The following is a 14,869-nucleotide window of genomic DNA, read 5'->3' as shown; positions in this document are numbered from 1 at the left end:
AGTAAATTTAATAGGTGGATGTCTTGAAACTGTTTGAGTTATCAAGCTATCGGAGGGAGTATTTTACAAAGCTGTCGGAGGGAGTATTTTACAAAGTTATCGGAGGGAGTATTTTACAAAGCTTTCCTTTTCTCACAGCATTATCAGAAATAAAATGTAGGGTCAAATTGTCAACAAACATGCAGTAAATAAAGAATTTGATAAACAATATAAAACAATCAAGACCAATATTGAAAAGATATGTAGTTTAGAAAATATCTCACAAAGTTTGTAAGTGATCTTGAAACGTTTAAATCTGACAAAATAAACAACATATCCTGGAAACAGAGTTAGCTCCCTTATTTGACAATAGCAGCAGCATACTTAACATAACATTCGAAAACAATTCAAAGAAGATAAAAAGAAAGCGCCCTAATGGATTAACATAAGAACACATTGCAAAGTACATAAAACCAGTCATTATTTTCCCATATATATTTCACAGCTGTATATTTTTCACAATTTAATATAGTTAGCATTGGCTACACACATTTGTAATTGCCAAATATTTTCGTATTTCTGTAATGCATAGCAAAGTTCCTTGTAGCTTTGTCTGATTTGTAAATCAGGCTATGACTTGTTACATTTCTTTTTGCATCCACTTTACTAAAATTCAAATTAACCTTGCTGGTGGATGTTGTCTTATTACAAATTAGATTCTGATTTATTATGACAACAGTATTGCTGAGCTAAGTTATTATCTGGCCCTTGCAACTTCATGTTCTAATTTAGGCTGCAGGTACAAATGCAATGGAAACCTGTCAACAAAAGTTGACAATTCTGACATAAATATTTAAAACAGCATAAACTCAAATATTAAACTATACCTTTTCAACTGTTATAACACAGGTACCAGTATCTTGAAAGTTTACACCCCTTCTTGCATTTTGATTGTTACTCTATTTCCTACATTTGGATTGTTAATCTAATTCCTACATCTGGATTGTTACTCTATTTCCTACATTTGGATTGTTACTCTATTTCCTACATTTGGATTGTACATTTGGATTGTTACTCTTATTTCCTACATTCTGATTGTTACTCTATTTCCTACATTTGGATTGTTATTCTATTTCCTACAATTGGATTGTTTACTCTATTTCCTACATTTGGATTGTTATTCTATTTCCTACATTTGGATTGTTACTCTATTTCCAAAATTTGGATTGTTTACTCTATTTCCCACATTTGGATTGTTATTCTATTAACCTACATTTGGATTGCTACTCTATTTCCTACGACTGGAACGTTGAAATAAAAACCTGCTTTTGATTCTGTCTATTCCCTACAGAAAAGATGTGGCCAGTGAATCAGTTCACAAGATTACTTGTTACATTATTAATACTGTGACGCCTTTTAATTAATTTAAACTTTTCTGATTGCTTTTTAATGATTTAAAGGGATCAGACACAAATTCTAACAATTTAGGTTTATCTCTCAATATAAAAAAACATCATGTACAGAATCTCACATACTGTAATTTGATAAATTGAACATATAATTTGTCATAAATAATGTTAACATGTGATGATAATAAGACAATAAAACAAGCAGGAAAACAAAGTGGTAGAAAACAGGCAATAAGAACTCATAAAAAGATAACAAAAGTAGGTAAATCACAGACCTTAAAATTCTATCTGTTTAGTAAGGAAGTTGCAGAATATGAGAATGAAAAAAACCCCACCAGTATCACTTGGTTAAAAAAATACCAATGATGAAGGGATACATTGGATAATATATACAGCATCAACCGACTAGAAGTGATTAAAATAGTACAAACAATCCATCTTAGCTAATAAATTATTCAAATAATCAAAATCTGCATGCTTGCAATATCAAACGTAACTTTTATAACACTTCTATGATATGAAAAAGCATTTAAATAAAAATGTAAGATTCATCAATATTCACATACGGCATATCAAGAACATCACTGTCAGCTACAGCGTAATTTTGTTACGTCATTGATGCAGGTACCCAGACAATTAGGGCATCTTTCGGCACTTTGGCCACTACTGTCCTACAAATTCTGTTTATTTGTGTGGAAACCTCCAGGCCTCTATGGAAAATTAGTAGGCCTATGGTGTGAACCACTTATTGTTCAAAAGTCAATGGGTTTGTATAGGATTGTTACCCATCCCAATCTGTTGAAAAAATACAACAGTATTTTACAAAAAATAAGATGTAATTTGAATGGGGTTAATCTTTGATATGGATGTACTTGTTTAGGTTTCTGTTTGCTGGTTTCTATTCCTTCCATCCCAAACTCTATAGTGCATTTCAACCAAGCTTGCAATTCTTTAGGCTTTTTTATTGCCTATTTTGAAAAGTTGAAGTGATCCTTGTCAGGGATCAACCTATTTTTGTCTTTTTATGCATGCATATGACTGTAGAGTATTTGACAGAATTGGCCATTCTAATGGATCAAATATATTACAAGCTGTTAATTTAACAGAAACTATTTAAAGGCAAAAACAAAATGTTTACTTAAAAAAAAGAAGTTGTTGCATGCACTCTATCTGGATGGTATGTGTATTTTTTTGACATTTTCTCAAAATTTCTGTTGTGTATTGTCGATAGTTTTGTTATGCCCTTATTTTCTGAGACTCCTATGCAACTCTGACTACCATGTGTAGTGCCTTAATAATACAGCTTCTTTTCATCGTTATCTTTTAATGGTAAAAACCCCATTATTTCTTTGTTACATTAAAATTTGTTTTCTATTAAATTTGGATTAAACTTGAATGTTTGGCTGCACAGCTTTCTGGTTTGCTTAGAAGCTATATTTTTAAGTCTTACCCATTTATTGTATAAGTGAACCTGTTTGGAATTTTTCTGCATTAGAGGATGGGGGTTCAACTGGCTCAGTGCATGATTAGAGAATGATATACCCATCCCATACCCTTCCAGTAGCTGTATTTTGTTCTTCTCCCCCATCTAGGTGAGTAGAGTCACTCCTTTTAAAGTTACAGAAATTTTATATATATATATTTTTTTTATATATAACATTTCACTCGTTTCTTTACTTTGATTTATATACATTTGTCTATCAAATATCTATGTACTCATGCAAGTGTACATTATTATTATTTATTATGAATATCTTTATTTTATAGCAGTTCTCAGTCTTATATATGGAACCACAAATACAAGGTTTGAGGCAACAGAGGTGACCCTTATTTTTGCTGCTCCTCCCATGTTAGATTTGGCACCAGCAAAGGGCATTCCCTTTACCAGCTCTAGGTGAAAATTGTTGGAGGGCTGCTTTTCCTCTATGGGATTGAGTTTTGTTTAGTTCGATGAGGTATATTTAATATTTTGCTGAATGACTCAGCTTATTTCATATTTCAAATGAAGCAAAGATATTCAAAAGACATTTCATACTTTAAATCAAGACAATTCATATTTTGAATAAACTATGATGAAAAACCTTTACACATTTTACGTACTTGTAATATACAGACCGATGCTTTGTCAGTTCAGTTGGCATATATAATTTGTCCCATATTTTCCATATTCATTCTTACAATGAACCACAAGTCTATCTTTTGCATAAAGACCCGATTTACATAATGGGTATCAGGTAACACAGTTTGACACGTCTTTTATATACCAATTCTGGTCATCCATACATCATGCAAATAGGTAAACATTACTGTTTGTTTATTAAACAGAGTTACTTTTGCTAATATCTTCCATACTGTTTTCCAATTCAAATTTAATTTTCTTTGTTCTGCTTTATTTTTAAATGTTGTATTTTCACATTTTCTAATTAAGTCGCATGTTTTCTCATTTTCATTCCTCACTTTTTCTTGATATCTGTGTTTAAAAGTGATATGTTTAGTTTTTATTTTTTTTCTAGGTGGTTCAAGTATTTGCACAAAATTATTATCCTCATAGATTTCCAGGATATTCCTCAAGATAGTTGTTGTTGTAGGGTTTAACGCCATTTTTCAGCACAAGATCGGCTATACATGGCAGCCAGTAGTAATGGTGAAGGAAAACCCCGGAAAGAACCACCTCAAGATAGACCTGAACCTGAATATGTTTACTACAGTCCATAGATATATTTTTCTGTCTGCTAGATTTTAAAATCCATTCACTTGCAATTGACCTAATTTATTTAGCTTCTCATTGACTGATGAAGTTTCCTGTATGCGAAACATACCTGAGGTTGCTATTTGTTTATATTTTTGTTTTCAGTGATTGAGTTTTGACCCTAATGGTTTACTAGAATTGTACAATTCCTTTCTAAATGTCAAAATGAGTTTCCATTCCTAATGAAATTGATGCATACATCTGCAAGTTGTATTTTTTTATGTATTTCTCTGGATTGGATATACAGGCACCATCAAAAAGCTTTCTATTGAGACTGCATACAAGAATGTGAAGAGTGATCCCCCTTGTTTCACTAATCTTACATTGTAGAACTTGCTTGTTTTTGCACCATTCATTTTAACTATCAACTGTGAATAATTGTTCCAAAGACAAATTTCTTTAACACAGTACCTAAATGAATAAAATCACTTTTTCTCAATTCCATTTTATGAGCTCTGTTATACACTGAATATTTAGTGTGTCATTTTGTTTTGTTCAGCCATTCTCTACAGACTTTTGATTATTATTTATTATTTCATTCACACAGTCTTTAATTATAATTGGAAGGCCTTTCCCCATTTAAAAATATCAATCATAGAAAAAAAGTCTTCATACTATAACTTTTGGTTCACTAATCGATGCAGTCCTCTAACTATTACCATTGACCACTACCCAAATGAGTCTTACAACTAATGACACTGACCACTACTCGATCGAGTGCTGTAATTACTGCCATTGACCACTACCCAAATGAGTCCTACAGCTAATGACACTGACCATTACTCGACAAAGTCCTGTAACTACTACCACTGACCACTACTCAAACGAGTCCTACAACTAATGACACTGACCACTACTCGACAGAGCCCTGTAACTACTGCCATTGACCACTACCCAAATGAGTCCTAAAGCTAATGACACTGACCACTACTCAATAGTCCTGTAACTACTACCATTGACCACTAACCAAATGAGTCCTACAACTAACGACACTGACCACTACTCAATAGTCCTGTAACTACTACCATTGACTACTATCCAAATGAGTCCTACAACAATACTGACCACTACTCAAACGAGTCCTACAACTAATGACACTGACCACTACTCAACAGAGTCCTGTAACTACTACCATTGACCACTACCCAAATGAGTCCTACAGCTAATGACACTGACCACTACTTGATAGAGTCCTGTAACTACTGCCATTGACCACTACTCAACAGTTATATCAATGGTGAAAATGACCACTAGCCAAGAGTCCTAGAACTGTTGACACTGACCAATACTCAGTCGAGTCCTGTAACTACTGAAATTGACCACTACCCAACAGTTATATAACTGGGGACACTGACTAATATTCAACTAAGTCCTAGAACAGGTGACATTAGCAACTACTCAACAGAGTCCTGTAACTGGCAACATTGAAATCAACACTTACTTTTGATTTTCTCCCTATTCCCTACAAAAAAAGTGGTTAGTGAATGGCTCTTAGAAATTTTGTTGTTATGGCATTAACGTTGCGATGCTTTTCATATATTATTATTATTATTTATTATATTACATGTTTAGGTCATCAAATGGATGGCTGGCTGAGTGGTCTAAAGTGCTCACCATTCTGGATCACTGCCATCTCACCACTGTCTGCGTGGGCTTGAGTCTCAGGCTTGGCTAATGTGGGTCTGTGAGAAAGCTTGCCAGTAGCTTCTTCCCAGGGTTCTTCCTCCACCAGTTATACTGGCCGCCATGTATAGCCTATCTTGTGCTGAAAAATGGTGTTAAACCCTACAACAGCAACAACAACATCAAATGGATGGACCACACCTAGGAACAATGAATAACAGTAATGTTATTTTTTATATCAAGGTCAACAATCTGGTGGTCCATACCTGCAAACAATAAATAACAGTAATGTTCTTGGTATTATTATAAAATCTTTCAACTTGAGTAGTCAGTGGAAAGACAACAGAAGATACAGATTCTGTTACATGTGGTAAAAATATTCAACAGTATGCAATTTTTGAGATTGCATTTTACCATAAAATTTACAGCAATGAGGTGGTGTTTTTTCCAAGGAGAAAGTGGAGGTAATCCAAATTGCTGAGATTATGACAACAAAATGAAGAATATATAAGCCTTCAGCAACTGGCTTAAGCTGGCAATGTGCTGCACAGCTACCCCAGTAATCAAGCTGAAATCGTAGCCAAGTTCATGTACTATAATATCAGACTTGAAAAATCCCCAGCATAATGTTGTTTATGTATAGTATTACTTTTTAAATTATTGTTCTTAAAATTTTCTTGAGAAGCTATTATCACTGTCCACCCTTCAGAATCAAGATTTTATTGGATAAAGTCATAGACTTTGAGTAACCTTGGAGTAGAAGTCAACTATACAAATATACTTCATGCATCAATAAATGTATCATTAACCATAACAGGTAAGGCATCACAAGACAGGCAAGCAGCATTCAGTCTACTCATTTAATACCTAGACTAATTGGCATGTACCTGCCTACCACAATGATTTGCCCATAATTCTAACGGAATTCACTCACAAATCATGGAACTATGGGCATGAACAATTACTACAGAATTGGCGAGGTTCAAACTTTCTTCATGGCTTTTGTATCACAAACTCAGTATTATTCTTTGGTTCATTTAAAGCCCGTCATAAGCTGGAAGTGCTGTGGTTAGTATGATGAGTGCATGCACAGTCGGTAGCAAATGAATTCATTTGGTAACACTGATTGAAAAAAGAGAGTGACTCCATGAAACAGATGAAGAACCAATTAATATAGTAACAGCTTCCAAAAAGATAAAATGCAGCATGTTTCCATCACTGAATCTCAGATGTACAAAATGAAATACAAAGAAAAGTATTCACTTCAAAAGCAAAATGAAAAATGTGTCCATTGTGAGCACCTCTTTCCTTTTCTATCTCTTATACTTTTTCTGTTATTTTTTCTTTTCCAAATTACATAAAAAAATCATGTAATTAATTGTAGAGGTGTCTTATGCAGACCATGTTGCAAGTCACATGCCTATCACACTACTGAAAATGGTCAAAAATGACTGAAAATCACACTTCTGGGGCAGTCAGACAACAACCAATGCCCAATTCTGGGGGTAGGCAGGTCTGATTTACAATAAACAGTTATGTGCTGAGGGTAACAACATACATTGTACATTCATTAAAATGAGAAGTTTACTGCTAAATTAAGCATGATAATTCTACTTGAAAGCCTTCTGATCGTAAAGGGCCTTTGAGTAGGCTAGGATGTATACTAATCTGGCATAGATGAATTTATCTAATTACAAACATGAATACCTAACCTTGTTAGTAAATTAAAACATGTAGGTCTCAGTGACCTTCTTTGCTTATATGAGTGTAGTAATAATGGTGATGCATTCAAATATCAAGTTTCATTATTAGAATTTACATAACACCCATATGAATGAACTTTTAACACAATATTTTAACAATGTCACATAGTAATATCTTCTTGCAAATAGGATGTAGAACTTATAAAAATGCATCCATTCATGATACATCCTTCACATGCAAATTTAATGAATCTTGGTATAACAGAAAAGGATGCTAAAAACCTATATGTTTATGAGATAAATGCAAAACCTTAACTAAGGCCAGTCAAATGTGACACAGGTCACAGTGACCTACTTTTGTTGTAAGGGTGTAGTGCAAGCAGAGATACATACAATCATATAGTTTTATAGCTCTAGCATGAACAGAGTTTAAGAAAAAAACAACATAAGCCAATGGAGCATATAATGTCACAGTGACCTACTTTTGTGATGATGTCGTACTCATACACATATATACACACACACACACACACATAAACACAGGGTGCAAAAGACCTAAACTAAAAAAAAAACACCTAACCTAGGCCATTAAAATCTAAAATTTAGGTAGCATCTTGTGGTAAGGGTGAGGAACTAATCGATATACATACCATTGTCTAGTTTAATTAGTCCAGCATGAATAGAGCTTGAAAAATAAAGAAGCACAATTTAACCACAATTTAAAGCCTGAGGGGGCGCTCACCAGTCATTATGAACTTTTGTGAGAGTGACTTATGTAAGGTGAAGTTGTTTGCATTTAAAATATGCACAGTGGAGAGAATGTTGGCATACCTCTATGCTACATTAATGTAATGTGGATGATATTTCTTTGGATGCTGTACTTTTGGAAATTGTACATGATCTAAGCACACTGCTAACTAAAATAACTGCTCCCTTGCGCTAAAAAATCAGCCTGAATTAGTCTAAAGTACACTATCCATAGCAGCTATTAATATAAGGAAAATGAATTTTGCCAGACTAGACAATACCAGCTTCTGAAAGTGCAATGAATGAATTACCAAATATATAAAATGTAAAAAAAGTTATCGGCTCTTTTTTCATATAATTTACCTCTGAAACTCAGGGAGTGAAAATGACCAAGTGGATTTAGCACTTTTTTGAAAGGTGCATATCTGGTGTAAGGCCAAGCTGTATACTCTATAACCCATATTACACCCATCAATCATACACAACAATAAAGGAAATTAATGGTTCTTTGAACTATACATAGGATATACAAGGTCATTTTTAAATAGCCAGTATTAACAGTGAGGAAACCCAGGGAAACTTTTTTCTTTAAAATTCTAACCTTATGCAAAATACGAAACTGTAGAGCACCACCTGAGCTAAACACAAAAACAAAGAGTAGACAACTAATGTACATGTACCACATTAGCCCCTGAGTTATCTCCCCTACAATTAGATGCCATACAACCCACTTCAAATTACTGTCTTGAATGTAGGAAGAAAGAATGGCTGACATTCAATCAGGGTTTACATATGATTAGGCCTTTATTTGCACGACTGCTGACACTGATGCAAGGGACAGCACAATAGCTTACTTCTGCTTCATAGAAACCATCTACAATAGAAAACTCTAAAGCCTTTTAGCAATCACATTTGTAGCAAAATAAAAAATATAAAACAATATTTACATTACATATTTAGCATTATTAAAAAAAATCTACTGACAGCCTCAATGTCAAGACTCATCATGAAATTTTGCATTTATCTTTAAAAAAACCAAAATTTGTTCAGAATTAAACATAATATATTATGAAATTTTATCAGGTGTTTTTTCAAAAATATTTCTTCTCCTAATTTCGTATTTTTCTCCCTTTCAATGATGCCACGATTTCATAAGTTTTCATATGTATCTAATTTAGAAAATCACTCTGAGCACACTAACAAGCAGATTTTTTAAATAAATAACTTCTGTATCGAAAACAATTCCTGCTGACTCTTTAAACAGAACATGTAATTAGTATTGATGGAATCAATAAAAAAATCTACTGACAGCCTCAATGTCAAGACTCATCATGAAATTTTGCATTTATCTTTAAAAAAACCAAAATTTGTTCAGAATTAAACATAATATATTATGAAATTTTATCAGGTGTTTTTTCAAAAATATTTCTTCTCCTAATTTCGTATTTTTCTCCCTTTCAATGATGCCACGATTTCATAAGTTTTCATATGTATCTAATTTAGAAAATCACTCTGAGCACACTAACAAGCAGATTTTTTAAATAAATAACTTCTGTATCGAAAACAATTCCTGCTGACTCTTTAAACAGAACATGTAATTAGTATTGATGGAATAACTCCACCCAGTTAGCATATACTCTGAATTCTCATGAAACTTTAACGACATCTATTTTAATCAAATGCAGATCAACTAAAACGTTTCTCAAGTCTTGTTTCCCCACAAAGCTGTCACACTGGCATATCATTTACTGAACAACCTATGCAGAATCAAAATGTAAAATGTTCATTAAAATTATAACCAATCAAACTTTATCATCCTTAACACTGATAATTCTGTCCTTTAAACATCAAGAAGTTCTATACCATGATTCAACAAGACAAATTAATTCCACAGAAACTGCTGTCCAACTAAGTGTGTGAAGCTGTCTCTGTTCTAGCAACGCCAACATGTTAATTCCTTCAATAAAATGAGAATACATTAAAACTTCAACCACAGATGACTTTATTGATTGTCATCACTGTCATCACTTCCATCATCCAGTTCCTCACTAATGTCATCCAAAGTGGGCTCATACAGGCTTTCGAGGTCATCCTGATTTAGGAATGTCTTCACAGTGGACCCAGTAGTCACATGCAGGTGACTGGGATTCAGAACCTTTCTACCTAATGACTTCATCATTGACTTTGGATGCACACACAAATTTATCATGGCATCATCTGAAATATCAGAGATAAGAATTTATTCCATACGCTTCACATTTATTAGTATCAAAACAAAATTGATATTCTCGAGATGTAACAAATAAAGATGCATTCCTCTACCAAAAAGACAGATTGAGATACAGGCATGACATTGAAAAATATTATATTTCTTAAAATTGTATATCTGAGCCAAGGAAACTGGGAATCTGATGAGGGGCCCTGTACCACTGTACAGATGACATAGAATGTAGATAAGTTAGCATGATTTTCAGCACATTTGTACCATTGTACAGATGACAAACTGTAGATAAGCTAGCATGATTTTCAGCATATTTGTACCATTGTACAGATGACATAAAATGTACATAAGCTAGCATGATTTTCAGCATATTTGTACCATTGTACAGATGACAAAATGTAGATAAGCTAGCATGATTTTCAGCATATTTGTACCATTGTACAGATGACATAAAATGTACATAAGCTAGCATGATTTTCAGCATATTTGTACCATTGTACAGATGACAAAATGTAGATAAGCTAGCATGATTTTCAGCATATTTGTACCATTGTACAGATGACATAAAATGTACATAAGCTAGCATGATTTTCAGCATATTTGTACCGTTGTACAGATGACAAAATGTAGATAAGCTAGCATGATTTTCAGCATATTTGTACCATTGTACAGATGACATAAAATGTACATAAGCTAGCATGATTTTCAGCACATTTGTACCGTTGTACAGATGACATAAAATGTAGATAAGTTAGCATGATTTTCAGCACATTTGTACCATTGTACAGATGACATAAAATGTAGATAAGCTAGCATGATTTTCAGCACATTTGTACCATTGTATAGATGACATAAAATGTAGATAAGCTAGCATGATTTTCAGCATATTTGTACCACTGTACAGATGACATAAAATGCAGATAAGTTAGCATGATTTTCAGCACATTTGTACCATTGTATAGATGACATAAAATGTAGATAAGCTAGCATGATTTTCAGCATATTTGTACCATTGTACAGATGACATAAAATGTAGATAAGCTAGCATGATTTTCAGCACATTTGTACCATTGTACAGATGACGTAAAATGTAGATAAGCTAGCATGATTTTCAGCACATTTGTCATAAATGTGCATCATGATGTCTATAAAATGGAGAAATGTCCAGTCTAACATTTTTAACTACAGAGCACACTGGCAATTAACTCATGAACTGGCATGGGAAAGTGTACAATACATTCTACAACTGTCAGTGTCATCATGGTAAATTCATGATAAGAAATGCTTAGGTGACACATGTAAAAGGGTTGTCATTGTAATGTGTGCTGTGACTGGTCTCATCATCCTTATTACAGTCATTGTAATGTGTGTTGTGACTGGTCTCATCATCCTTGTGTTACAGTCATTGTAATGTGTGCTCTGATTGGTATCATCATCCTTGTGTTACAGTCATTGTAAGGTGTGCTGTGGCTGGTCTCATCATCCTTGTGTTACAGTCATTGTAAGGTGTGCTGTGGCTGGTCTCATCATCCTTGTGTTACAGACATTGTAATGTGTGCTGTGAATGGTCTCATCATCCTTGTTACAGTCATTGTAATATGTGCTCTGATTGGTTCATTATCAATGTGTTACAGTCATCGTAATGTGTGCTCTGATTGGTCTCATCATCCTTGTGTACCTGTTGGATGATTTGCCGGATTTACAACTCAAGCCAGAGCCTACTACAACCACTGGCATGTAATAGACATAAACCAAAACCACAGACAATGTGCACAGATATTGTGAATGCACTGTATAGGTCCACACAGCTAAATTAATGTAAATAATCATACCTGATGTGTCCATTTCATAACGTAAACAGGAAACTTGTGTGACGCGGGTGTCCAAAACAACTTGCTTTGAAATGAAACGTGCCAGTCATAAGTAAGGTTGTGACATTTACCAAAAGTTGTAAACATGTACAGTTTACATTAAATGAAATGACACTAATTGAAATGAAACTAAACTTTTCCTCTCTCTGCCCATTTGGTACACAAATTATATCTATTATAATATGCATACTTTTCCTCTCTCAACTTACAACTGTTTATTTTGATGCACCTTTTTTATCTCTAATAATAACATAATTTTGTAAGAAATTTTTTCATGGAATATATTGGACAGTCTTTGTACGACATATCTAGGATTGTTGTGATATTCTTTTCTACTTATGGCCAGTCTCTGTAAGACATATCTAGGATTGCTGTGATATTTTTTTCTACTTATGGCCAGTCTCTGTAAGACATATCTAGGATTGTTGTGATATTCTTTTCTACTTATGGCCAGTCTCTGTAAGACATATCTAGGATTGCTGTGATATTCTTTTCTACTTAACAGTTACAAATATGTGCATGATCAAAAAATCAGTAATGTAACCCGTTGGACATGCGAATGGAATTCTTTTGTAGAATTTACAATGACAAAGAAACTATGAAGTGGCTTACAAACTTGAAACAGTTCTCTATTAAAAAAGGTCACTGGTCAAAGTAGATGTTAACAAACATGATGTTTAAAGATAAATAATGTAGTTTAAAGAAATTTTATCAGAATGATCAGTACAGCAATCAGAGCGATATGCAAAACTGTGCAATGTGCACTATTAAGAACTTTTGTCCCCTCCTGCTTTATTTCCTTGTAATGCTATATTCAATGTGAAAATCATAGATACATAGTTTATGAAAAGAAAAGTCATAGTAGATGATCCTCTTTAAAGCTGAGAAGTGTAAATATAAAATTTATCTGGAATGGGTAGTTGCATTAATGACAGCCACCTGCATGTTTGTTTTCAAGTTTACTGATTTGGTATATGTTTATAGGCAGTAAATTAACTAATCCATTAACATGTATAAACACTGCAGCCATACTTACAACTATCCATGGTCCAGTATAACCGTATCAATGTAAACCAGGTTATTTGAATACATGTGAACCACCAGACCAGCAAGGGTTTTTACTCCCCAGTTAAGGTGTGTGTCCTATCCATCCTGTCACTCAATTTAATCTCTTGTACCAAAAGTTATTAAAAAAATTTCAGAACAAAAACATTTCCATAATTTTATCTTGCACTTTGCTTCATTAGTAGTATACTTTTAGTAAAGACTTCCTGTGGCCAAATAACTATGAACTGGCTTACCCTTCCAGCATGAAACTTGAATTACTAATTTGACTGACAACGAATCATTGGATTTTACTTTATTTTCAAGTATCTGTTTTATCTCCTGATGCAAAAACACCAAATCTAAACAACTGAAATATCACACAAAATTGAATAATAGCTGGAAAATGGAAATTCCGAGTTGGAATAAAGTTAAAAGGAAAATGAATTGGAGTTCTACCATTCCCATATAGTCATCTTGTAAGAAAGTTTAACCCAGATAGAACCAATCTTCAGAATTTCTTGCCCAAGGTAAGCAACCAGAATTTACCAACAGGCAGGAGAAAATATAAACTTCTTGGTGGATTCAGTAGATCTGTATTAACATTGCCACATTTCAATGCAGGTAGGACACAGTATAAACTTCTTGGTGGATTCAGTAGATCTCTATTAACATTGCCACATTTCAATGCATGTAGGACACAGAACAAACTTCTGGGTGGATTCAGCAGATCTGTATTAACACTGCCACATTTCAATGCAGGTAGGACACAATATAAACTTCTTGGTGGATTCAGTGGATTTGTATTAACATTGCCACTTTTCAATGTAGACCATGACGGGCAAATTCTATTCTAAGTAAAATTCTGACTCAAAAAGGAATCCTGGATTCAGAAACAACATATTGTGTCCTAAGTATTAAGATCAACAATGATGTGGACTTTTAAAAATATAATCCAGGCAAACATTAGCAAGAAATGCTAAAAATGCCTGTGGTATCATTAAGGACAGTACAAAAGACAAAGTTACTGTGAAAGAGATGACGTGTGCATTTTTACATTTACAAAATGTAAATTTGTCAACAGTTGTAAATTTTCCAACTTGCATGCGAAGATTGAGTCGATGAAATTCCTCCAGTTTTGAAGTCGAAACTCCAGACCAAATTTTAGAAATCTCCTTATGTATCCTGACCTGGCTTGTCTTTTTTATCACACATATGTATCTGTGTTCAAAATGAAGTTTTCCTGCCTTAAAAAGTGTATTAGACCCAATCATAAACCAAGAAAATAATTTGAACACAGTATATGTTTATGATATTTAAAAAGTATGTCTTGTTTTTAAAATATCTGTCATGTATGAAATTAAATTTTTTTATCTGCAGCAAAAGGGTTGGCTAAAATGTAATCAACCTGGGTGGATTTTGGAAGCAGAAAATACTTTCATAATGAGATCATGTATAAAGATCACAATCTTCATTTATTAGTTTAAAATTAATTTTGAGGAAATGCAGCTTTTATATCATGT

The 14,869-nt window shown here is 33.5% G+C and overlaps 1 protein-coding gene across 1 annotated transcript in view; it reads right to left on the bottom strand.

Annotated features, from left to right (window-relative positions):
• Positions 1–230: 230 nt before the first annotated feature.
• LOC149774362 (shiftless antiviral inhibitor of ribosomal frameshifting protein homolog) overlaps positions 231–14,869 on the bottom strand; it is a 29,967-nt gene continuing 15,328 nt past the window's right edge. Inside the window, exon 7 of the mRNA XM_089945381.1 lies at positions 231–10,427. Coding sequence (XP_089801507.1) covers positions 10,213–10,427 — 215 coding nt within the window. The 3' untranslated portion in view covers positions 231–10,212. The remainder of the gene's footprint in view (positions 10,428–14,869) is intronic.

Source organism: Sinohyriopsis cumingii, unplaced genomic scaffold, assembly GCF_028554795.1.
Source record: "Sinohyriopsis cumingii isolate HCF-2022 unplaced genomic scaffold, ASM2855479v2 utg000309l, whole genome shotgun sequence".
NCBI classification, from domain to species: Eukaryota; Metazoa; Mollusca; class Bivalvia; order Unionida; family Unionidae; genus Sinohyriopsis; species Sinohyriopsis cumingii.
The sequence above is the reverse complement of the archived record's forward strand: the minus strand, read 5'-3'. Positions and strand labels throughout refer to the sequence as shown.